Source organism: Numenius arquata, chromosome 4, assembly GCF_964106895.1.
Source record: "Numenius arquata chromosome 4, bNumArq3.hap1.1, whole genome shotgun sequence".
Lineage (NCBI taxonomy): Eukaryota > Metazoa > Chordata > Aves > Charadriiformes > Scolopacidae > Numenius > Numenius arquata.
Window position 1 is genome coordinate 39,343,446 of NC_133579.1, and position 26,285 is coordinate 39,369,730.

Genomic DNA, 26,285 nt, shown 5'->3' on the forward strand with positions numbered 1-26,285 from the left:
TTTGATGTCTACCATTATCCTTGTGCTTCAGTAAATTCCTACAATTTAGTACTCACCCTGGTTTATGCTCTATCCTGAAAATTCAAAGCAACCAGCAGCTTTAACAGTGATGAAAGCTAGAAGACAACTGAAATATAACATGAGAAAATGTTTTGTTTCTAAATGCTGCATTGTAAACAAAACTGCAGTAATTCAGTATGAGTTGCTCACAAAGTCAGGAAAGGTTTGTTACCAACAAACTGTCAATCTTATGCCTGTTCACTTGTAGGAAGCTTAAATTAGAGGATTGGGGAAAGTGGGAGAGTTTGACTGACATGGGTTTGGGAGGTAATAAATCTAAACCTATGCTTACATTTAAAGTAACATAAAGCTTTAAAATGCTTTTAAAGTGTTAAAAGTTTGTCATATTGTAGTTTGCAAATTTTGTGCTTTCATTATTCACTGGAGAAAATGGATTCATCGGGGAATGAGAGAATAACTGGGGCTGGGGAAGGACAATTTCAAATACGTGAGATTTTGCAGCACCTGGATGTTGTGAAAATGAAGCAGGAAAGCACTTGGTGTTGCTTGCAGGCACCTGTGTGCACCTCACTGACTCGCTATGGCCCATGGAGTCTGGGCACTTCACTTTGCGTGGAAGCTATGAGCAGGAAGGAGAGAGTGCTCTCACATCAGAATAACCTATATTTTGCTGGGTTGATTGTGTCAGTAAATATACTTTAAAAGTTGCCTTTTAATTGAATGCCCACAGTTACTGAATAATAGAGTGGAGTCATTTTCTCCTCTGAATGTTGGGGGTGGGGAAGGAGGATGAGAGATGGACAAAGGAGCCATCCTATTTCTCAGAGAGAGAAAGTTTTTATCGCTCATTAAGGACATGAGTTCATTGCTCTGTATTGTGAGTAGAGAGTATTGCCTTTCAGTCAGGATGAGTATGGCAGATATAAGATAACCTTGTGTTGAGCTAGGACAGTAAGAGTGACTCCACCCTGCCCCTGAACACTGGCTATTTTGAATTGGGGGGGCTGCAGGGATGGTTTCTGTGAGAAGATGCCAGAAGCTGTCCCTGTGTCAGAGCCAGATCTAACCAGCTCCAAGCATCTCTGTAATAACATATTTAAGAAGGGGTAAAAAAATTGCTGCACAGCAGCTGTGAGAGAGAGGAGCAAGAAAAACGTGACAGAAACAACCCTGCAGACACCAAAGTCTGTGGAGAAGGGAGGAAAGAGGTGCTTCAGGCACTACAGCAGATTCCCTAGCAACCTATGAAGAAGACCATGGTGATGCAGGTGGTCCCCCTGCACCCTGTGGAGGACCACAGTGGAGCCGATATCCACCCTGCAGCGCATGGAGGACCCCATGCGGGAGCAGGTGGATGTGCCCTGAAGGAAGCTGCAGCCTGTGGAGAGCCTATGCTGGGCCAAGCTCCTGGAAGGAGCTGTGGCCCGTGGTGGGGACACACTGGAACAGTCTTTTCCTGAAGGACTGTACCCCATGGACAGGTCCCACACTGGAGCCGTTCTTGAACTGCGGCCTGTAGGAAGGACCCACATTGGAGAAGTTCCCGAAGGACTGTATCCCATGGGATGGATCCCATGCTGGAGCAGGGGAACAGTGTGAGGAGGAAGAAGAAAGAGATGAAGTGTTATGAACTGACTGCTGCCCTCATTGCCCGGTGCCACTTGGGAGGAGAAGGTAGAAGAATCAGGAGTGAAGTTGAGCTTGGGAAGAAGGGAGGGGTGGGGAGAAGGTGGTTTTAGTTTTCTTTTTATTTCTCACTGTCTTACTCTGCTATTAATTGGCAATAAATTAAATTTATCTTCCACAAGTCAAGTCTGTTCTGCCTGTCATGGTAGTTGGTGGTGTTTTTCCTGTACTTCTCTCAACCCATGAGCTTTTCATCTTATTTTCTCCCCCTGTCTCGCTGAGGCAAGAGAGTGAGAGAGTGGCTTGGTAGGCACCTGGTGGCTATAGCCAAAGTTAGTCCACCAGAGCATCCAAGAATTAGACACAGATGAAACAGCATGCTTCCAAACTTCTTTGTGTGTCAGGGTCAAGTGATCTGCTGCTTTTCTTAATTTTAACTCTAGTTACTACTGCATTAGTTTTAACTCCAGTTACTATAGATTAATTGTTCCTGTTGGGAGTTGAAAATCAAGTCTGGAGATGTTTGTGAAACAATTCAACAGTGGTTTTGTTAGGAATTAAAAAAGACTTGTTGTATCCCCCCCAAATGACAGGATGCAAATTCCAAGCTAGTTTAAAATATTTGGAAAGTGCTCTTTGAAATGTAAGCAGCATTAGAGCATATGCTAGTGCAACATGTTGAATCTATTTTACAAATGTGTACAAGCTGCAAGACTGTTAGCAATTCTCGCAAATTGTAGGTAAAACTGAAAGGGAGACTGTAGGGTCAGTCATATCACAGCCACAGAATTACGTAGGTTGGAAGGGACCTAAGGAGGCTATCCAGTCCATCCTCCTGCTCAAAGGAGGGTCATCACTGAATTCAGACTTGGTTGTTCATTCAGGGCTTTATCCAGTCAGGCCTTGGAAGAAACCTCCAAGCATGGAGATTTAATGCCTTCTCTGGGAAACCTGCTCCAATGTTTAATTATCATCATAGTGTAACTTTTTTCCTTGTACCACTTGGAATATTCACTATTTCAGTTGATATTCATAGTCTTTTATCTTCAAGAGCCTGGCTTTGACTTTCCAGTAACAACACAATAGATGTTGAAAGGCTCCTCATGGTTACCCTTAGCCTTCTCTCCTCCAGACTCACTGAGCCGAGCTTCCTGAGCCTCTCCTGATGGGGCATGTGGTCCAGTCTGTGTACACCATCACAGCTCTTTCCTCAACTCTAGTTTGTCACTGTAGTGCCTTCATACAAGTCAATTGCACACTCCAGCTTGGTGCCTTCAAAGAAGTCAATGAAGATGTGTCCCTCTTCCTCCGTGTGGTAGATGGTGTTACACAAGATGGGTTCCTAGATAGATCCCTGAGGAATTCCACTTATAACTGGCTTCCAGGTAGTCCAGTGATCCAGATATTTTTCATCCACAGTAATCCACCTATCTAGACTGTAATGTGCCAGCTTGGATGCAAGGATGTTGTGGGAAACCATGATGAAAACCCAACAGTCGAGATAAACAACTTTTTCTGGTCTTTCATCCAAGATTTGAAAAGAGGGTATAATTTAAGATCTTCACTGTGCATGATGGGTGAGTGATTGAGCATTCAGCTCATCACTTTCTTCATCTGAATTGCTTGTTTGCCTCCAACATATGGTATTTTCTATACAGTGAGATGGAAAAACAAATCTCTCTCAATCTACAGACTCTCTGGCTGTATCAACAGTCATGTGTGTACTTTGTTGCTCAGCCTGAATAAACTCCACCACATGCTGTCTTTTTCTGAATTGGTGCAGCTGAACAAGTGAGTTGACACTTGTCTTTCCTGCGTCATTGGCGCAGTGTTGTACTCGGCTGCAGTTAAAGGCTCTGCTGGCTACATAGGTATGACTTTGAAGTCAGCTGAGTTGTTGGTGTCATTTAAAAGCCATTAGGCAGCAAAATTGTCACTACGGTCAGAGTTTGCCTTGCATAACTTTGCTCCAACAGAAGACCTCTTGACTCTGTGGAAGTCTGCAAGTCTGGAAATGAGAGACATTTCTATTAGTGATAGAATAGGGAATTAGGACAGCAAAATCTGATCCTCCAGTGACTTAGTTACTTTTCAAATGGTCAGAATGCTTGGTATTAATGCCAGTGGTTTAGGTTTAATTGAATATTGATTGAATATTTAGTTAAGTTGGAAGTTTGTGGGAATTCTCTGTTCCTGTCTTCACTTTCGTTGTGAATAAAATTCTGAGACAGAGCCCTTTATTAATTTTTGTTTGTCTGCTTTATCAACAAAGGTTTTTCTTAATATCTGCATGGAGGCTGTCTTGCAACTGCAAAGAACTGGTGGTACAGCCTTTGCTGGCGCCACCACAGAGTGATTTCATTTTTAACTAGTTCCTTATCCCTCCAACTAATAGCTATGTTGTGAAGTGGCTTCATGTTACAGTGGCTTTTGGGTATTAACTTGACCATGCTAGCATGGTCTGATATATTCTTTCTGTGAGTAAGGAATTGGTGCATTTCTTGCCATTTGCTTCCCTGAATTAAAAAAAAAAAAAAAAAAAAAAAAATGTTTGACTAAAAGACCAAGTTACCATTTTAAACAACTGAGATGATAGCAGTTCAGCCATGTGTGACTGGACAATTCAGTGTTTGATGTGATCTGTCTTGAGATCCGGGCTTTGAGAAAAAGATATCTGCAGAAGTTTTCAAGCACAGCAAAACTTCTGTTGAGGTAAAGTGCCCAGGTGGAAAGAGCCAACCACAAGGAATGTCTCATTAACCCGTCACAGTAAACTGGGAGCGTTGCCAGTTTAAGTTCTACTCAATCTCTGGCCATCACTGTGGCAATAGCAAAGTTTTCCTATGTTTGTGTGGTGGTCTGAATCAAGAGTGTAAGCTTCTATTAAGGTGATGTTAATACACATGTAAAATAAGCAATCTGAAAAGCTGATGCTTTTTTTTTTTTTAACTCCTTTATGGTGTTTGGGTTTAATTTCCACTGTAGTCTTTTGGATTCTGTTTTATTTCCCTTGACATGTAAGCGGCCAGAATCCATTTAATGGCATGGAGATAGGCAGGGCAGCCAAACCTCAAAGGGAAACTCAAAATTCAAACCTTTCTGCAAATTACTAAAAACTGCAGCCTGCTGCAAATGGATTTTCAAATCAAACCATATGCAGTGTAGCCTTCTAACTATTGCTAATCTATCTATACTCTCTGGAATGTATGTACATGTAGCATGTACCTTTGATCATGTATTTTCCTTTTCATCTGTATTTTTGTCTAAACAATTCTGAGGACAGTCTTTCAAAGTGTATCCAAAGGAAGTGCTGGCATATGATATTCCCTCCAAGCAGGCAGCAAAAATTGCAGCTTGCAGGGAACCTGACAGAGAAGTCGTCTGACATTTGTGTGGTTTTCTGGTTCCCCTATTCTGTCTGTCTTTTTTGAAAACGTCACTTTTCTAGACTTTGATCAATACTGTGCTTTTCTGCATACTAGCTATGGGGTCAGAGGTTTTGTTCATAAACACTACTTTTATTTTCTCAGCCTCTTACTTAACTTGATTGGATGATCTGTTGGTTGGCATTAAATATAAGAAACAAATTTTCACTCTAACCTAGTCTTTCTGCTCTTCATATTAACACTTGGAACTTCTGTGTGGTTTTAATTTAATTAAAAAACCCCAGACACATCAGTCCTTGTTTATTCTTCAGAATGAAGATAAGCAGGACATTGTGCTGCCGTGCCTGTTTGGGTGCTGTCAAGTGTCCATTTCTTCTTCAAATCTGAATAAAACAGAGCAAGAAGTTGAATGCTATGGCATGGTGAGAATTTATCTTCTCTCATATAATTCCATTGCACCAGTGAGGAGATTAGAGTGCTGGACCTCTTTTCAATATAATAAACCTAGGTCTGGCATTAGGTTTGTTTTAACTGAACAGTGGAATCATGTGAGAGATGATTTCTATAAGCTTGAACTATTATTTACTCTAATTTTTTTTAATTAGTGAGGTTTTTTTATAAAAACCACATGCCTGTTCTTATTGCATCTTCTGTCTCTCTAGAAAGAAATATAATTTGTAGTGATCTTCCTTAATTGCATATACTTGGCTAATTATGTTTATGTTTAAAAAGAATTATATCTTCCTGCCTGCCCACTAAATGAAATATTTTTAGTGGCAAACTTCCCCAATCTTTATCTGTTTTTTAAACTGCTGATTATAAACCTGCAGTTTAAGAGGTTTTACTGACTTTTCTGAATCTCCGGGTTTCTGGTTCTCTTCAGAGAAACGTAAATAATTGTAGCTGATTCTTTGGAGAGATCCTGTGGCTTAGTGTATGAAAGAACAAAGAGTGATGAGTGCTGAAGTCTGTTGGCTGTCTGGATAAATAGGTAACTTCTAAAAGAGTTTGTCTTTACATTTTAAATCTGTAGAGGACCACCTTAGAGCTTTGTCCACAAGTTCTAAACTCCCTTTGTGGTCACTGCTTCTATGTTTCACATCTTTGAAGTTTGTTTAGTGGCTGTAACTGTCAGGATTATCAATAACTAATATGATTTATATAGAAGATTTAGCACTTTATAAGATTTTGTGCCAGATATGGGAATAGGTAATTAATGCTAATGTTAGCATGCATGTGGAATTAATTTTCTGCCATGAAAAGTGCCACAAATAGTATGGATTATTTAAGTTTAAAATTATATGTAGAAACAATTGAATGTGAATTATGTGAGCATAAGCAGCGTGCAGTATTTATGCCGCAAGAGAGGAGTGGTTCTAAGGAACTTCAAGTTTTATCCAGACATAGATAAAAGCAAATTCCTGCAACATATGTGATGTGATATTTTTAAAGGAATCTGCATTTTTTTTATTTTACAGGTGCTGTTCTATATGCTAAAAGCAATGATCTATAAGGCATTGTCTAAGATGTTTGTTCTTAGAGCAGCCTTTCTAGGTTTTGTCTCCTGGCCACAACACAGCTTTGCAGCTGCCTCCTTGCCCCGTTACCCAGTGTTGGAGAAACAGCTTTTGGCAGGACAGGCCCCATAGCAGGCTGTACAGCGTGTCCCACAAGTGAATGTTTGTGTGGGAAGGGGGTTTGAAAGCACTGTTAGCTTAAATCAGTAGTGATGTTATACTGGTGATGTTATAACTTCCCCCTGGAGGCACTTCTTTACTAGGCATATAGCTGTACAGCTGCACTGACAAACCTTTTGGGTAAGAGCTGGAAACAGAACCTGTGATTTGGCTGGCTGGGACAGCAGGGACCCTGCAGGCTTCCTTTATATAAAGTACTTGTATTGGATGCGTGTCTGACTGGCCATTACTGCTGGTCTTAGCTGCATTTGTGCCAGGGGGAGCTTGCCAGTAGAGTGTTATCGGTAAACCATTCTATTGTAGACAGTTGTAAGTGTCCTATTTAAAAACAAGTTAAAAAAATGGGAAAGAGTTGAGTTAGGCACACATACATGCAAAATGTACGTGAAAGACAAGCATCCATATGGAAAATTCTGTTTGTACAATTGCATCTATTTAAAATCATTTCTACTCATGCAGCATTCAAATGCAAATGTATAAGAAAGCAAAAATGTCTTTTGAAACTTTGGTACTGCCATTAGCATAAAAAAGCACAGAGTCTTTGCTAAACTCTCCTGAGATTCACTTCTAGTAGCATTTGCCTCTTTCTCCTTGTTCTCTTTTAAGTCAACTTGGCTTATGCTGGTGTTCTGTGTTGTTTCTCAAATGCAATTTGAAGTCATTACCTAGAATCTTCTCTAGCTCTCCTGCAAAATGGGACCTATAATCCCACTGTGATTTGTGCAGGAGGGCAATGGGCAAGTCACAGAAGGGAAGCACAATGTTATGTGTTGTGTTTGATGGTATTGTCTCCTGGAGGTGGCTGCCAGTTCAACACCCATAGCTTACCTTTATCAAGTTCTGTCTCTTCCTCCAGCGATGCAGAGCTGTAAATTATATCTTGAGTAGAATCATGTAGGTTAAGAAGTCTCAGCATAGGTTTTTATTGTCCTCATTCTAGATACTTTGTGTTTCTTCAGCTGTGTACTTGAACTTCAGGTGCATGTAGTATTTCAAGCAGGTCAGGAGAGGGAGCTTACAGTCTAGGGGTGAAAAAGAATCTTCCTTCTATACAAATAACTATTTTTTTTATTGTGCCTCTGAGTGTAGAAATGTGATGGGGTAACCTGTCTGTATCTGAAATAACAGGAGTCCAGACCCACTTCTGGAACATAAAGTTACAAGTAAGGATTTTTTTACTGCTTTGTTCTGTGGCTGATGGTATTTTTTTATCTGTTGGCTGAGGATCCCATTTAGAAGTGTTGACAGTGCTTTTCTCTTGGAAGAGGTCTGTGTTGCCAGTAGTACATGTAGGTGATAGGGACAGTAAACAGAAACTCTTACCTTCATCTTAGTCCAATAAAATAAAAATGTCAGTGCTGATATTAACATTGCCAATAGTAATTGCACTCATAGGGCACCCATTGCAGTAGTATCTGCTTGCCCTTCATGTGGCTTTTGGAGAGATTAAAAGCTCTTCAAAGACAGCATGCCCTTCAGATGACCACAGACTTATAGAAATGGAAAATTGCCCTGGATAAGGGTTTCCCCACTGCGGTGAGTTAGCCTCGGCCGACAGCTAGGCTCCCACCGAGCTCCTCATTCAGTCCCCCCACCAGCAGGTTGCGGGAAGAAAATATGGAGAAAACATGGGAGCAAGAAAGCTCATGGGTCAAGATAAAGACAGCTTTTTTTTCCAGGCTCAAATTCAGTCTTTCACTCCTGACTTCTGCACCCACTTTACCACCATCAGTGGCCAGTGGATCCATTGTGGAGATGGCTGGAATCATCTGTGTCCAGCATGGGGTAGCCCCGATGTCTTCCCTGAAAAAACTAAGCAAGTGGTGAAATTCTCCCTTCCAGATAATGTAGGTCTTGAGACATGATAGTTTCATGCTCCTTTTTTCACCAGCAAAGTAGACTTCTGAGGCTCTAGGTATGCTTTAGGTGTTTTTCGAAGGGCTGTACTGTAAAGCTCAGTTAGTGAAAGTGTGTACATTGAAAACAGTTGTGCAAAACCAGCTTTCAGAAGAAGTTAGCACTGTACAGATCCTTTCACAAAGCTGGTCCACCTGTTGTTGTACTTCATCCACTTGAGGAAGAGGCAGAGTGTGTTTCAGAGGTGGGGAAAGGAGTGACTGGAAGCGGGGATGCACAAACTGGCGAAGGCAAGGGAAACCCTCCACTCACTCTTCAAATCTCACCTGACTTCCTTGAAATCTGTTTTATGTTTTAAGTGTTGCTGTACACGTGACATCTTTCCCACAGGTTACTTGGCATGATTTTGGGCTTTTTAGTGATTGTTCTGCATGTAAGATAATTCTCTCTGCTATATTTTCTGTATACAGTGCTGTGCTGCTGTTCTAATCTTTGATTGATCTCAGTGAGTTTACACTTTATGAATAATTAAAAATCTTTTCTTCATTCCTATTGCAGACCTTGAAAATAGCATACTGTTCTTCCCTACCCTTAATTTATGTTTTGGGCAGCTTGGTTTTGGTTTTAATTTTTATTTTTTTATTCACAAGTGACTGCCCTTACGTAGCTGGTAGAGACCTTAGGCTGACAGGAGAGACTTGGCCAATGTCATGCTAGCATGGTAAAAGTATTGTGTTGTGTCTAGAAGTCCAGTGCCATTGGGTTTATGTAGTGCCTGGTAAATATGATATATGGAGATCTGTTTATTTGTTCTTGTTCAGGCTTCTCCTCTATACCAGTTCTTACAGACTTTCTACCTTCAATCCTTGCTGTTCTGTAAAAAGTAGCAGAGGTACTACTTGTCTTTTGCAGTCATTAATCCCTGTTTCCATCTTGTTTAGCGGGGAATGACTCTGATTCTTCTTGCCAACAATTGGTGGAGAGAGGAGAGTTAGAGTGCTGTTTAGAAATGCTGCTGTGCAGCAATGTGAGGTTCACTATACCCACTGTTTGGGGATTTTTTCTTAATATCTGTCTGCAAATTCTCATTGGCATCTTAGTTGCAGAAACCCAGCTTATTTCACTGTTAGTGCCAATCTACCAGCAGAGAGAATGGCTTAAATGGCATTGTGCTATTTCTTTGAGATTCTTCCATCCCCTTGATGGGATGTGACTTGTGGGAGTCCCAGTTTTATCATAGGCTTTGAGCATAATTTTAAGGAAGTGGTTTGATTTGTTGGTTGGATTCTTTTTGCTTTGCTCATAAGCTTATTTTGCTCAAGAAATAGCAACTTTGGTTTAAGGTATTTACAAAAATGGCTGGGAGAAAAGTGTTTGTGCTTTGAAGGTTATAATAAATAAATGCTATTCAGAAGACTTTTTGCCTCCTGACGAAGGGCTGGGGTTTTGGTCATGAGTGTATGCATTTGGCATTTTTGTTGTTTTGGGGGTTTTTTTGTAGGTCAAGGTGATTTGGGCTTTTTTTTTTTTTTTTTTTTTTTTAGCTAATTCCTTTCTAGGGGTTAGAATGAATTTTGTTTTCCTTCAGCTAAAAGTTCACGGGCATCATCAGTTGCATTTTCTTCTGGGCATGTTCAGGAATGCTGCTTGTTTCTATGGTCTGTACTACATTTAGACATAATTTGCATGCAGTTGCAGGCTCTGAATCAATGCTGCTGTTACTGCCATGACAGGGTGAGAGGCTTAATGGTTATTTCAACAGTGTCACATTTTCAATGAGCTTGGAGCCAGAACTAGAAACTTGAGTCAATGGTTGACGGGTAAGAAAATAACCTAACATCTTCATGTAGCTTGAGCAAGTTAGCCAGCCTCACGGAAGTATGATATCTTAAGAAATAACTTTTTTTTCTTTTAGTCCTTAACATTGAATTTTTGTATATTGAGAGAAAGCAATATTTGCATTATTTCAAGCACAAAAATGCAACTCTTTCCACATTCTTACAAATCTGTTTATTAGGTCCCCTGGGAGGAGGGTGGGACAGACATCAAGGTCATGGCTAGTTTGCAGGGCACAGCAGTGCCCTCTGCAGAGTGTTGTCTCTGGATGGCAGCATGGAAACCGGAACTTGAAAAAATGTTACTGTTTTTGACAATACTTACTGTATAGCAGCATTGCTGGGCTGGATAGCATGGTTTTCTGTGCAGCCATTGCAAGCCCAGCCATAGGCTCAACTGCATACTTGGCTGAAGCTGTTAGATATCATAGCTGCTGTGCAATATGCAGCTCTCTTTACTTAAGAGCTAGCTCTGACGTGCCTATAAAAGTCACGATCCAAAGGATGTCTGCACTGCGGTCACATAACACCCAGTGACTAAGCTTAGAGGGTGTGGAGGGTGCTACCTGTCCCACCCTCTTCCCAAGGGACCTAATGAACAGATTCGTAAGAATATAGAATTGCATTTCTGTGCTTAAAATTGTGCAAATATTGCTTTCTTTCAGTGCAGGTTGAATGTGTTTGAGAAACCGAGGGCTTCACTGTCAAGAAGATAACAAGTTAAAGGACAGATAACAGGCACCGGGAGTCAAGGCTAATTAGAAGCCCAGCTGGCTTTATGCATGTTTAGCCTGTAGTACGTCTGAAAGCCTGGGAAACAACATTGCCGGTGACTGTTAAAAACAAAGCGAGTTATCACTGCTAAACAGTATGGCCAGCAGATAAAGACATAGTTGTAGGTTTGAAAAATGAGTTAATAACAGTTCAGGTGTAAGAGGACTGAGCAGAACATACTGACCTACCTGGTTCCAGGAAGTGCCAACGAGAGGAAATGCTGATACCATTGGAATAGAGCAGTATCAGGCCTGCAGAGCAGGGGATTGCTAGCTACAAATGCTCCTTTACTAACTTATTTAGAAGCTAAAACCTGGTGTCTGTGACCATGAGATCATAGCAGCCCACTCTGAAAAAATATTTGATGTATTGCAGATTACATAATCCTGTGCTTTCTTTAAAAAAGAAACTCAATCTGCCCTACCTACTTATTTCTTCTACTACTCACTATTCAGTTTGGGACACATTACAGTTAATTAGCTTTGACTTTTTTCTTGGCAGTAATTTATTTTCCTCTTTTTCAATTATCATTTTGTCAACTTGTAGGCTATTTCATGTACTCCTGGCCTATTTGACAGCTTGTTTTCCCAAGCACAACCTCAGCTATTTCTGAAATCCGTTAATAGTTCATTTGTAATGCTATAATCTAAACTCTCTAGTATGACTCAACAATTCAGCCACTCCACTTGGGTTCATGTAAAGCACTGTGCTTGGTTGCTACATGCTGCACATCAGGTTGGGGAAGGCGTGCACAGAAGCTCTCCAGCTTTGCTGTGTGTGCTCTGAGACTGATCAATGGCATTCTTGCACTGTATCTGCACTAAATCAGGACTTTTCTGGCTTCTGTGTCCCCTCTTCATGCCCTTTGGCAGAACCTTTCCAACAATTTTGGAAGAGGTAAAATCAACACTGATCAGCCTGTTTGGACAGAGTTGGTGTAAAATGCCCCTGGCTGATGAATTTCCCTTTCCTTCATGCCCACCAAAAGCATGTTAAAACCTCTTGCCTATTCACTTGTCAAGTCCAGAAGAGTTTCTAATTAGAGAAGTTAATCTTTGTTTTGCCAGGTTTTAGCTGACAAGAATTTCCATAGGTTCCCAGAGACTGGAAGGTCTTTGGTAGCTAAAAATTTAGCCTACTTGAAATGTGGGCCATGCAGCTGTTGCTGTGGCCCTGCAAGGTGCTTTATGCTGATTTGAGTCTTTGTAGGAGGACCCAGCAATAAGCCCTTGTTAAACATAAGCATTTTCATTGACGTCATGATTCATGATCCCAAAGAAAATATGATGGGGGGTTATTTGAGGAGGGCTTCTGGGATACAGAGTGGAGGAAAGTTGTGCCACTGTCAGGCATGGATGGCTTATGGGGCTGACTGATGTGAGAAAACACTTTTTTTTTTTTTTTCTTTTCAGTAGTTTCACACTGTCATGGAGCTTCCTACCTGCCAGTGTAATTCAGTCTTTCTATATTCTTTCAAGGACAAAGAGGCAAAAGGGAACACAAGTGACTGCCTCATGCTAGTTCAGTTTTACTTTGGGTTGCAGCTGTAGTTTGCTCATAAGCTGGACATTTGAAATGCCCCTCCAGCATTTGCCTATGAGGTTTCACGGTGCTCACACAAGTTCTCCTGGGTTCCAAGGAACACTCCACCAGAAACTAGCAGTGGCTTCATTGTTTGATTTTTAAAAAAAAAAAAAAAAAGAAAAAAGAAAAAAAAACACAAAACCAAAACAAAACAAAACAAAAAAAAAAAAACAAAAAACAAAACCAACCAACCAAGCCCCCTCTATGCCAAACAAAATAAGGTTTTGCAACTTTCCTTACCTCACTGTTCCCAATTATAGTAACTTGCATAGCAACAAAGCAGTAACTGTATATAATAGTACGTGTATATTGTTTGTTGCCATATTTTTTTTGAGATGGAAGTTGTGCAGGCCTTTTACATCTGCTGGTTCTGAACCATCTGTCTAGCAAGGTAGGACTGTAAAATACTCTTAGTTTAAGGTTGCTTTTTTTTTTTACCTGTATCTTCCAAAAATACACAGAAGTTGAGAGTCTGTAGAGAAAGTATGATTTGTTAAATTTCAACTGGTTAATCTACTTTGAATGTTTTTATTGTGTGAAATCAGTTTCATATTCTGTATGTGGTACCAGGTTTGGATAGCAAAAACATTTTTCTAGCTTCTGTGTTATCTAGAAGAGAGAGGAAGTGGAAAAGACCATGAAAATCGGAAGTTTCTTATACTATGAGCATTTTTTCCATTGGAGACCACTTTTATGCATGCGGGCATATGTAATTCCTGAGGAAAAACCCTTCTATTTTGCATATACTGCCCCTTAATTCAATGTATAGGTACCAATTTATCAGTCTGCAGTTTGACTCCCTGGATTGTCAGGCAGTGAAGAGGCAGAAGGAAGGAGAGCAGGTCATCACTTTACTGTTAGTAGAGGAAAAGAGTTAGTCACTTTTATCTCCCTGTTTAGTTTAGCATCTCAAAGAAAGCTTTTTGTCAGCAGTTTGTTGGTTGCAGCAGCTTTATCATCTAAATGGTATGAGTTGCTGGGAAAGCTCATTTAGTGACAAGTTAAGTGTTATAATCGCCTGTAACTGTTGTATGTAATACTGCATTTTATGGTCTAGCCGTGCAGTGCAGAGCTATTCTCTGTGTAGCACATATGTTGAACATTAACTACTATTTGGGTACAGAAGGTGGAGTGTGCTCTTTCTGGTTTCTATTGGGTGTGTGGCGGTCAAAGATAAATATACTGGTAGTTAATGACATAAAGCAAGCAAACAGGAATAGAATGATCATAGGGCATCAGATCAGTTTTTCCTAGTTTTGTGAATTCCTCATGTCTTGCCGGTTTTTTTTATTGCTTTGGTGGGTTTTTTCCTCTCTCATTTGAGCAGAATCAGTTTAAATTCTGTTGTGCTTTGGTTTGGCTTCTTTTAACAAGTTCTGAATTTACTACATATGAGAGAATGTTCTAGCTACTTTTTAGCAAACTTTTTGTACACAGTCCCCACCTGTCACGTCCAATCTTTGCTGCTTCTAGCGTTTGAAGTTGAAGCACTGGATATCTAAATTCTTGGTTTAACCTCAGAATAAGTTCACAGGCCAATGCAGCCTAGCTTTAAGATCAGTTAACTTTCCTACTAGTACCTGTAGCCCATGATTTGAGGTTAATTTTGTTTCCATGCCGTTGTATTTCAGATGGCATACCAAGTAAGATTTGTAACTTTTTTTCTGCCTTTTTTTTTTGTTTCTTCATTAAAAGACTGTAAATGTGATTGCAATTAGCAACATTATTTAAAAGATTCTTATCAAATCCCATTAATTATCCTCACAGTGTGCTTCAAGTATTCAGGCTGTCCAGAATTTATTTTGCAGCTTGAATGGTGGTATGGCACTGCATGAGTGCAGTTGACATGTGGTAACAGCCAGCAGATTTCAGGCAGTGTGTCAAGCAAGCTTTTACTGGAGAATTTGACTTCCTGGGGTTTAAAATGTTGGCTCTGACTTAGGACGCTTACAGGACATAAACCTTTCCTTTTTCTCCTACACTTTGAGTTACAGTGAACTTTGAAAGTTTTTATTTTGAGAGTGAAGTCTGATGCTGCTGGAATAGCTGCAGACAGGAACGACATGTCACTGTGTCTGTCTTAAAGAAAATAAAAAGAAATGTCAATACAATTCTTTAGAATGAATAGAATTACTATTTAGATATTTTTCTCCATTGTATATCTACTCTCCCTCATTTGAACTTGAAAAGGAAACTACCCAAACAAACCCACACCCAGCCACAAAATAATCACACTTTCTTTTTTTTTTACAGAAAAATGCAAAGGGACAGGAGTTGTTTGACCAGATTGTGTATCATTTGGACCTTGTGGAAACTGATTATTTTGGCCTACAATTCATGGATGCTTCCCAGGTTACAGTAAGTATAACTTCAGTTAATTTTTATGTTCTGCAATAGTTTGTGTTGCCTATGATAAATGTATTACTGGTGCAGTTTCGTGGAGAGATGTAGGCATTGGGGATATACTGCTGAAACAACTGATATCATGTTTAGTTCTTGCATATAAAGCCAAATACTCTAAGTGCATTGTGTCATTTTATATGATATGCACATGACTTGATTGCACATAAGTGAAAAGGCAATAATTATGGGTAGAGAAAAATGTGCTTTGTGTTTGGTAGGCTCATGGTATTAAAACCAGGTTAAATCTCTTGCAAGCAAGGGTTTCTGTAACGCCTCTTTTTACTGTTCCATGCACAGATTGTGTTGCTTTTACAATAGAGAATTTTCTTCTCTCCCTTATCCAATGATCCCAAGGGGGGGGAAAAAAAAGGAAACTATTTACACATGCAGGTAGAGAGATATATTAATAAGATAGGGTTAAAAGACTGCAACCTTGTGGTTAAACTGTGTTGCTATTTATTTCATCTTTTCCTTTGTCTGTTCACGTTACGTGCTGAGGTATTATATCAATAAGACAGCAACCTGGATTGTAGATAGAGAATATACAGATTCGGAAAATAAGTGTTTGCTTTTAGGTTATCTGGTTAGTATATAAATGTTTTTTCTTAAAGCGACAGAAGACATACGTATTCTATGCTATTAGAATTAAATAATGGGGAAATGTAGCCACAATATTTGACATCTTGTGAAAAGTAGGTTCTAACTTTATAATCTCAGAAATCTCAGCTTTATTTTCTAGCAAGCATGGGTCAGTGAGATTGGGTCAGATCAGTGTTATAGCAACTGCACCATGGTCTATGTTTTACCAATGACTTTAAACAACAAACAGGAAACCTGTCCAGATACTATAATGACTCGATATTGAGAAAGATATCAGTTTTCTCTTCCCCAAAAGCATAGATTCCCTATTTAAACATTATCCTAACATCCCAGTTAATTTAGGGGTATGTATTTATCACTGGAAAATGATGTTAGAATGAAGTATGTCCATAATGAGTTTGGGTTTTTGAGAAAGTTTAGTGTGGGTTCCTGATAAAAATTATATTACATAAGTTGTGTGTCCTTCTATGAGGGCCCTGATCATAAGGGCACAGTTTATAAGCAGAGCCTGCTCATAATAGAAAAAATCCAACCTTATTATCAAATCATCTAATTGGGAACTTGATAGCTAGTAATAGTTACTTAGCAAGGAGAGTTGTGTAATGTTATGAAAGAAGGGAAGGAGAAAGGGAGAGCGAAACATCCTTTCCTAGCAAGAAATAGGGCAGATTAGAAGCGGAGGACCTGGCTGAGGAAGCAGAGAATGTTCATTTTCTTGTATGTTTGCAAAACTGAAGGGCTCTTTTGAATGGTAAGAAAGATGAAGCAGAGATGTGAGCCAGTTATATTTTCCATAGTTAGCTGTATCCCTGGTGTTCAGGATAAAGCGTGCCTGTATATGCAAGTGTTTTAGCTTTGTTTGTATGCTATTTCTTTCTTTTGTATTGGCATTTACAGTTACAAGAAGGATAAAGGCTATGAACAGCTTCTGGGGGGCCTAAAAAAGCCTGGCTGCAGAGCTTTGGTAGTGGGGTTATGGTTTCCTGGGTTAAGAGGAGTGTTGAGGGCAGACTTCTTCACCTTCGCTGGAGTGCAAGGCTGAAAGCTCTCATTTGGTTTGTTTCTTTTTTGTCTGGCTCAAGCTGGGCAGAGAGTTGAGTTTAAAGAGCTTCAAGGCACAAGCTTTTATCTTCCCCAGCATCCTGTGCAAAAAGGTTCCATGCTTTAACAGCCTTACTTGGTCTGTTTTGAACTTGTGACCCACTTATTTCATTTGCATAGCAATTAATGCATAGCCTCCATGTGCTTCTGCTTAGCTCCAGCTCAACCACACAGTGGCAATTGCACGACTGGAAGATTAAAGTTGTGTAAACTCCTCGAGGCTCTAAGCCTTTGTCTTTATTATGTATTGTTAAGTGCTAAACATCTTTAAGCCACCCTTATAAATAAGAGAGCACAGAATAGTCTTTGAATAGTGGAGATTGCTTCTGTGTGTTCCAAGGCAAGCAGCTTTTGAGTGCACTGTGTTTCTTATACTCCTGTAACTTTGTCAAAGAGTTGGGACAAGCACTGTTGATAGCTGTGATTTAGAAGAGAAAATCATAACTAAAGCTTATCTGCTTTGAAAGAGAAATTTTTTTGTTGTTTGAACAGCTTATTTTTAATACCCCCAAAAATAATTCTTCAATACAACCAAAAACCATGAAGTTGTAGAAGGCAAGATGTCAATAGTAACACAGAATATACTGTAAAACCTATACAGTGAACTCTGCATCAGTTTGTATCTTGTGCCCTTTGAAGATATCTATGAATAGAAGGATGTAGACAATCATCTAGTAGTTTATTCTAAAGCAAAGCTTTGTGTACTGTTGTATTTTAAGTTATCTGGTATTAACTCCAGAAGTAGAAATACTTCAGGGGAGAGGTCGTTAAGTATTGTTAGTGTGTGGAAGAACTTGATTTAGTGGGAAACCTTTATTCATAAATGAGGTTTAACAAGCGGCACAGATACATGGCCTGCTGATGTTCAGCACCTTGACTGATGACAATTTATAGGTTATAGTGAGGAATAAAACTTCATCTTACTGCAGTTGCATTATAATAGCTTAGGACCAACTCTTTTTTTAGTACCACGCTCAGTAATAAAACTCCTGAGACTTAGTGCTCTGCAGCTGTTCTAGTGGTGGTTCTTTCATCATTCTCATCCTTTTTTAATTTTCGTTTTTGTGTGTTTTATGATGTGCATAATATAGTAGTACAGTGGGACATGTATGTAATTTTTTTTTTGCACCATCAAAAAAGGTTGAAGACCACTGCTCTAGGACAGCTCTAGTGAGTCTGGGAACATTCTAAGGCCATTCAAATGTTTCCGTCGTTTTGTAATAAAAAAACTACTCTGCTTTTCTGTTTGTGGAAGGGAAGGAAGAGGGAAAGGAGGAGTGAAAGAAGGAAATGAGAATCAAAGAAGCAATTTCTTGTTCAGCTGTTACAGGACTTCAACAGGGAAGTAGTGCTTGGGTGAAAAGTGTCGCTTTTGTATAGGAGGTCTCTGCAATGGTTTAGAGGAAATATAAAGCTTATTGAGTTTTTAATTACTTTTACTATGGTTTGTGTGTTCTAGCAAAGCAGGGAGCCTTGAAAGCTTTGAAAGTCGAGGTTGGAAATAATAAAAATCTTTTGAGATCATGCTATCAAAGTTGAGTTCCCATGAGGTAGTATTCATCTTTGGAGAAACTGCTCATATGCAACATATTCTATGGTTGGCTTGGGCACTTGACATTTATTTTAGGCTGCTGGTAGCTAATGTTTATTCAACTTCTGTTCAGGATTGTTCTTTCTTTGTCTCTTATTGCAGATTGTCATAAGAAAAAGGGCTTTTGTGGTTTACAGCCCCTTTAAGGACATAGATCTCACAATTTCTACAGTTGTATTCTTTCTTCCGGTTGCCTATCCTGTGATAGCACAAAATGCCCCCAGCCCCCTCCGTTCTACAGGAATTCAGAACAGAAGGATTGCCCGTGTTGATTAGCATGGAATTTGCTTCTGTTTCCCTCATGATTTTGTTTCTGATCACAAGAACAATTATAAAGTAATTGAGGGTGAAGAAGATTTAAGATACATCTTTAAATTTTGGTTGTGTTTTTTGTTTTTTCTTTTGCAAATGAGCTGCTATAATCCTTGAGGTGTGAAACTTGGGAATGCATGGAAGCAAAAGAATTAAAATGCCACTTTTCTTATATGTGTCTCTTTCAGTGATCCTCTAAATCCTTTAAGTCTTTTATGTCCAATCTCTGATGTCACAAAGGCCTCTTGGCTTAAAGAAGGTCACTGTGGAACAGCCTTTCCCAACTGCATAGATGTATTGTGCTCTGCAGCCAGTTGAGCCATTTGGAGTGTGTATGCACGCACTGGATTTACAGCATGCGTACGGCAAAACTTTTGTGCCAGGACAGCCCGTGTCTCCTGCACGTGCCCATACATATGGTGAGGGTCAGGGTTCCCTGGAGAGATGAGAGCCAGGACTGACCTGCAGTGAATTGTCCTGGCAAGCTGTGTTTTCATCTGAACTTCTTAATATTGACCGATTCCTAAATTGAGTTTTGATTCATTTGCTGTGAGAGGCAAGAAGACAGTGGAGGGAGGAGATGGAGAAGAGCGTGTAGAAACTAAAATGGGCTTTTATGAAAGCAGTCTTCCAAGTACAAAAGTAGAAGGAGAAAAAAAGGGAGGAAGAACTCTATTGCCCAGACTGGGCCTAACCAGCAGCAATTTGTTGGGACTGGTTGATCCAGATACTTCTTCGCCATAACAGTATGGAAGGTAGCCTTATGGCTAGGTTTTTCTGGGAGGTTCGGGATCATGTATCCTTCACGACGTAGGTTTTCAACAATGCAGTGTGGGTGGGGGGTGAAGCAGGCTGGACAACAAAGAATAATACCTGAATGCCTTTGTTTTCTCTACACATGGTAAACTAGACTCCTGGATGTTTCAGCAGGTGTTGAGTCAGGGCTTGGAGGGACTTGGTGCTTCATGACTGCCTTTGCTACATCTGAATTTTCTCTTAAGGGCTTATTGTCATTCCAATCGAGAGTTTTTTCAACTGCCTCCTTTTGATATTACTGCTATGACTTCTTAAGGGTGTGAGGGACTTGGAAAAATCAGCAACTCAAACCAGTCAATGAGCCTGATAGTGTGGTGTCTGGGATTCTTTTATGCACTGCTTAACACTGTAACAACAAGTGCTCGTTAAGCAGAACAAAATAGAGACAAGCCTGTTGTTCAATACATTGAATGTTGGGAGAAATAGAGCCTGGTAAATATTTTGATAATGCAAAAGGTTTCTTTTTCTGCTTCTGGTAGAAATATCCCATTTCCCCATGAATAAACTGTCAAATTCATCTGTGACCATTTCCCCTCCCTGAATCTCTCTTGTTCCTCTGGATGATGAGCTCTTTGGGATTGTGGTTGTTACAGAATGTGTGTCTGTGGATTGTAGCCCAGAGCAACAAATGCCAGTCACAGCTGGAGACTCCCAAGAGCTGTACAGGTAACAATATTCTGTAGTACTCAGTGCTTCAGTTACTAATAGTGGCAGTGATAGGAATGCCAGTTCAGGAACTGGACAACGGCAATACAGCTGACTCCACAGCCATAGAGAACACCTGATGAATGACTACTTCCAGCTGTGGCTGTCCAAGGCTGTACTACTGTCTATGAACACTTGGTGGGAGACTTCAAAACATCAAGAATTCCCAGACCATCTTTAGTTTTTTGTCTTCCAGTAGCACTTGCTGATTCCAGGAGGGCTGGAGACCCAATTTCCTGGCACAAACTTGAGAAGTAGCCATACAGGGCAGGTGGTTGTGATATCTATCAGTGATGCTTCTCCACCTCTCTTCTAAGTGTAGAGAAGTCAATTTTCCAGCCTACCCAGGACAGCAAACAGTTTTTGCTCTTTTCTTTTGGTTTTGTACATGGTCAGAGCGTAAGCTGAAGCGGTAGATGTGTATGTCAATGGATAGGTTAAAATCTGTATGTTATGTAAAATCTGAGTGGTATATTTTTGGCGAACAACTGGCTTCAAAAACACAACTGCAAGCCACAACCTCATAAAAACCTGTGCCAGTTCACCTGTTCTATTACTTGGGTTGTGTGTATACATATAAAAATCTGTATGTTAGTAGCTGAAAAAATGTGTTGCAAGTGTGATGCCTGTCTTCATTAAAAGTGAAAGGAAAAGTAATACCAAAGAGAAGGATGAGATCTAGGTAGAAGTCAGGCTCTAGGTTTTGTTGACTCAGGGCACTTGTTGCTATGACCACTAGCAATAGCTAAATAACGGGGAGGGAGAATGATTCTTCTAAAGTTACTGCTAGATTGACATGCGTGGGCTCCATGCCATTCTCCAGTGAATTGAAACTGATGGGCTCCACACTGTTCTTTGGCAGATTGACATGCCTGGTCCTCATGTCATTCTTTGGCAGGTTAACACACCTGGGCCTCACACCATTCTTGAACCTGTGGTATGTCTGTAGAGTTTGTCTTCTTCCAGCTAATGTTGGGAACAGAGGCTGGGCCACTGGTAGGGAGCTAGCCAGGTGCTTCTGCAACGCCATTGGTGCAACTTCATAGAAGACAGCCCAGGCATGCTAAGCAGAAGATGCATTATTTTTTTCTTGTCTTTTCTTCAAGTCAGGTAGTTGAGATTCAAGAGCAGCATCCTGAATGATGCCTCCAAAGTTGTCTGTTGAAGAGTGTGCATATATCCAAGCTCCTGTTCAGTGCAGCCCCAGTTGGATCCTGTTGCTTGGGACTTTGTTCAGTCATGTTTGGATGCCCTCAAGGACAGTGGCTCCACAGCCCCTCTGGGCACCTGTGCTGTGTCTGAGGGACCTCATGGTGGCCGTCTTTTCCTTTTGTCTACTGGGTCTGTTGCCACTCGTCCTTCTGCCATGGAGCACTTCTGAGAAAAATCAGTCATTTTCTTCTCTACAGCCTCCTAGCAGGCAGCTGAAGTCACCAGTCAGGTCCACCCATGAGCCTTCATTCTGCATGCAGACCAGAGTCAGCTACCTCGCCCTGCCCTCGTGTGCCCCAGTGCCTCACCATCCATCCCAAAGGCCCCACGCTCGGCCTTCGCCACATTGATCAGTGTCTTTACTGGGGAGACCAGGAAGGGACACAGGAGTCCAGATGCAGTCACCAAAGGGCCAAACAAGAGAGGAGGAAAGCATTTTTACTGGGGTTACTTTGTTGGTTTATTGGTTGGGTTTTTTGATGGTGTTTATTGCTCAGTCTTGAAAAGGACTCCCAGTGAAGCAGTTGGAAGGGACCTGAAGAGTGAAATCCAGCACTTCTTCCTGGCAGAACTGCTTCTCCAAATGTATTGGGTTTGCCTGACAAGGTTTTGGTAGCAGGGGGGCTGTGGGAGTCGCTTCTGACAGAAGACACCAGAAACTGTCCCTATGTTGGACAGAGCCAACTCCAGCAGACTTCAAGACAGATCCACTGCTGGCTAAAGCTGAGCACATCAGCAGTGTTGGTAATGCTTCTGTGATAACATATTTAGGAAGCAGCTGAGAGAAAGGAGTGAGAATATGTGAGAGAAACAGCTCTGCAGACACCAAGGTCAGTGAAGGATGGGGAGGAGGTGCTCCAGGTGTTGGAGCAGAGATTCCCCTGCAGCCCATGGTGAAGACCGTGGTGAGCATGTTTTCCCACTGCCGCCCATGGAGGTCAACGGTAGAGCAGATATCCACCTGCAGCCCGTGGAGGACCCTGTGCTGGAGCGGGTGGATGCCTGAAGGAGGCCATGACCCATGGAGAGCCCACACTGGAGCAGGCTCCTGGCAGTACCTGTGGACCCATGGAGACAGAGGAGCCCACGCTGGAACCGGTTTGTGGGCAGGACTTGTGACGCTGTGGGGGACCTATGTTGGAGCAGTCTGTTTCTGAAGGACTGCACCCCATGGAAGGGACCCACGTTGGAGCAGTTTGTGAAGAACTGCAGCCCATGGCAAGGAGCGACATTGGAGAAGTTCATAGAGGATTGTCTTCTGTGGGAGGGACCCCACACTGGAGCAGGGGAAGAGTGTGAGGAATCCTCACCCTGTGGAAGAAGGAGCAGCAAAAACAACATGTGATGAACTGACCACAACCCTCATTCCCCTGTACTGCTCAGGGGGATGAGGTAGAGAAATCAGGAGTGAAGTTGAGCCTGGGAAGAAGTGGGAGGGGAGGTGTTTTAAGATTTGGTTTTATTACTCATTATCCCACTCTGATTTGATTGGTAATAAATGAAATTAATTTCCCCAAGTTGTCTGTTTTGCCTGTGACAGCAACTGCTGAGTGATATTGCTGTCCTTATCTTGACCCACGAGCATTTTACCATATTTACCACACCTGTCCAGTTGAAGAGAGGGAGTGATAGAGCAGCTTGGTGGGCACCTGGTGGCCAACCAAGGTTAAACCACAAACCTAAGCACAAGCTGTCTCTCTTCTCTCTTCTTTGCCTGATCTGTTGCTATTCATTGTGCACCACCGCAGAGGGTCTGGCTTCATCTTCAGTCACCCCTTAGGAAGCCCTTGGATAGGCTTCTTGTACTCAGACTGAAAAAATCCCACCTCCGGGCCTCAAGGACCTCAGTGGCCCTCTGAGAGTCTCTTCCTGTCACCCTGGCGCAGCAGCCCAATGGAAGCCAGCTGCTTTCCTTCTCTCTCTGTTGGGGCTCGGTGTGTAATTTGGGAGTGCTGTAATTGTCCATGTTGATCTGGCAGAGTCCTTATTTAAATAATTTCTCCAGCCAGTTTAGAAATGCCTTTCTGTGTCCCAGCTTTCTCTCTCTCTGCAGTTTGGAGTCATAAGTAACCTTATGACTGCTTCCTATTGAAAATACTAACCAGTTATGTATATAAATAAGCATAAGAGAAAACAATCTATTCAGGATGTTCTTCATGCTTTTTAACTGGCAAAGCAAGCCAACCAAAGAGAGTCAAATGCAATTTTTTTTTTCCTTTTCAGGTTACCTTTTTAAGGGCTGTATAGATCAAGACAAGGATTTTCATTTTTTTAGGAAGGTAGTAGAGAGGCAGTGGAAGTTGCAAAGCTGAGGTGTGTGATGGGTTTATGTTAACCTGTGGTACTCCCCATTTCAGTCTTCATTTGGTAGTCAATGTGGTCCTTATGTAGACTGCTCCAGTAGCTATAGTTTATCTGCTATACCTTGACACAAATACATCGCTGCATGATTATTTTGAGAAAATATTGCTTGCTATCACTTATGAAGTGTTAAGGTACTTATTTTTTTTTCTTTAGTTAGATAAATTGAGTGTTCAACAGGAGAACATGCTGAGATAAATATGTACTTCTGGTATTTTAGGACATCTCTTGTAAAAATGGTGTTTCTTTCACGTGGAATTGATTGTTGTGTGTTTTCAACGCATGAATCCCAATCAGTAGCTACTGTTTTATGTCAGTTAATACCACAGGAAATATTATCCATTTGGCAAAGCAAAGAAATTCTACTGGGATTAAACAGGAGTAAATGAAAGTTAATCCAGCATTTAGAATTCCAGTTTACCTGACAGAATAAAAGGAGTGACTTCATTGCTCTCTACACCTTCTTGAGGAGGGGACATAGAGCAGGAGGTGCTGATCTCTTCTCCCTGGGATCTAGTAACAGGACGTGTGGGAATGGCTCAAAGCTGTGCCAGGGAATGTTCAGATTGGATATTAGGAAGCATTTCTTTACTGAGAGGGTGGCCAAACACTGGAACAGGCTACCTAGAGAAGGGGGTGATGCCACAAGCCTAAGATGCTTGAGAGACATTCAGACAATGCCTTTGGTAACATGAAGTGGTCAGGCAATTGGACTAGATGATCACTGTAGGTCCCTTCCAACCGAACTAATTATTCTATGCTGTTCTATTTTATTCTAAAGTAATCATAGAATCTTGATTACCGGCAGTTTGACCAGGTTTAGGGTTGGTTTTGTTTCCTCTACTTTGGGCAAAGTAGCTTAGACACTGTCTTCCTATCATAACACAGTGCTAAACCAACTAATTCTTTTCCTCTTCCTTGTTCTGCAGTGAGACTTCTGAGTCTAGACTTCAGAATCTATTGCTTTCACTTTCCTGTTCTGGAGACAGAAAGCAGTGTGTAGCCAAGCCCAGACCTGGTTTTGGCTTTAGCTAGAATGCACCAAAACCTTCAACTCAGTTTTTGGAATTTTTCTTCTGGTTCATTAACAAGTGTTTTTTGATGTCACTTTCTACACCTTTAAGGTGTTCAAGACTTCAGAGCTCTCACTTGTAGCCTTCATTGACCAAGAAGACAAGTCTAGCTTCTCTTGACACACGTATTGTATTCCTGCTTACAACAGACAATTTAGGTGAAAGGGAGGAAGAGGATGGCAAAATTTTTTGAGCTCAGAGGAACGTTTGGAAAGCTGGTGTGATTTCCAGTGTGAAGGAGTGTTGAAATCCAGCCTGATTTTCACAGAAGTTACACGAAATATCTGACTTTTAGACTGGTATTGGTTCACAAATCTGGATGAAAACTGTCGGGCCTGGGAACTCTGGGTCAATAATACTGCCAGTCCATGTCCTACCACCCTGTGTTTATTTTGTCATCTTTGTGGTTGCCACATCACATGCAGCCATGATGCGCAATGCGGAATTGGGGTAAAATGTCATCTCATTCTTGCTTCTGAAGAGAGATGAGTTTCATACTTGCTGTGTTTTATCTCCTGGAGCAGTCTGCCTCTGGCTGATTGGGTATGGAGAGTGAATGATAGTTTCCTGTCTAGGCTATAGTCTCATTTAATGCTCTGTGCAAATAGCTCTTAAAGTCTTTAGTTATTTTTAAACCTTCTTTGAAGTATTTACACTTATGAATAAACGGTTTGAAACTTGCTGTTATTTGAGTTTTAATACACCTAGAACACCACGTTCTAAGTTGGGACTATCAGTTAATTCATCGGGAATTCTTGTAGTGCAGGTTGTGCGGTGTTTATTTCTGAACATGGTACTAACATGAGCAACAGATGAAAAGTTATTTTAGGATTTTTGCCAATAGTATAAATGTTATTCATGTTTGGTTTTATTTAACATGAAGCTAAACTTTTCTTTTAATGGAATCAGTATATTTGTCTTTGTGAGTGGTTTATCTTTAGCCAAAACAAATATTGAGGAGAAAGATTTTCTCTCTTTTTTTTTTGTTGTAGCTACGTATTTGAAGCATAAAAAGTTAATCTGCCCTCAAGCTGTGAAAGTAATAGACTTGTATAATTTCAGTTAAAAAAAGAAAAGTTTCAATGTTGATATTTTTTCCTTATCAAAAATTTGAGATTTCACAAAGCTTCTATGAACTGCTCTGGTTTCTGTTGTAATTCTTCATAAGAGAACAATGCAGAGACAGAATAAATTACTTGCAACTCTAAGGAAAGTATTTGTATGAGCTGTTGTAATGTTTTATTTTCACTCTGGTAGTTCTTTCTCAGATTGTAAGGATGGTTTCCTTGGCAGCCTCACCTAAGGGAGTCTAGCAAGTCTCATGCAAATAC

General features: G+C 40.8%; 1 protein-coding gene across 2 annotated transcripts in view; it reads left to right on the plus strand.

Annotated features, from left to right (window-relative positions):
- EPB41L4B (erythrocyte membrane protein band 4.1 like 4B) overlaps positions 1 to 26,285 on the plus strand; it is a 174,092-nt gene that overhangs the window by 37,803 nt on the left and 110,004 nt on the right. For both annotated transcript variants that reach the window (XM_074146174.1, XM_074146175.1), the window contains exon 2: positions 15,034 to 15,138. In XM_074146174.1, the coding sequence (XP_074002275.1) occupies positions 15,034 to 15,138 (105 nt within the window). The remainder of the gene's footprint in view (positions 1 to 15,033; positions 15,139 to 26,285) is intronic.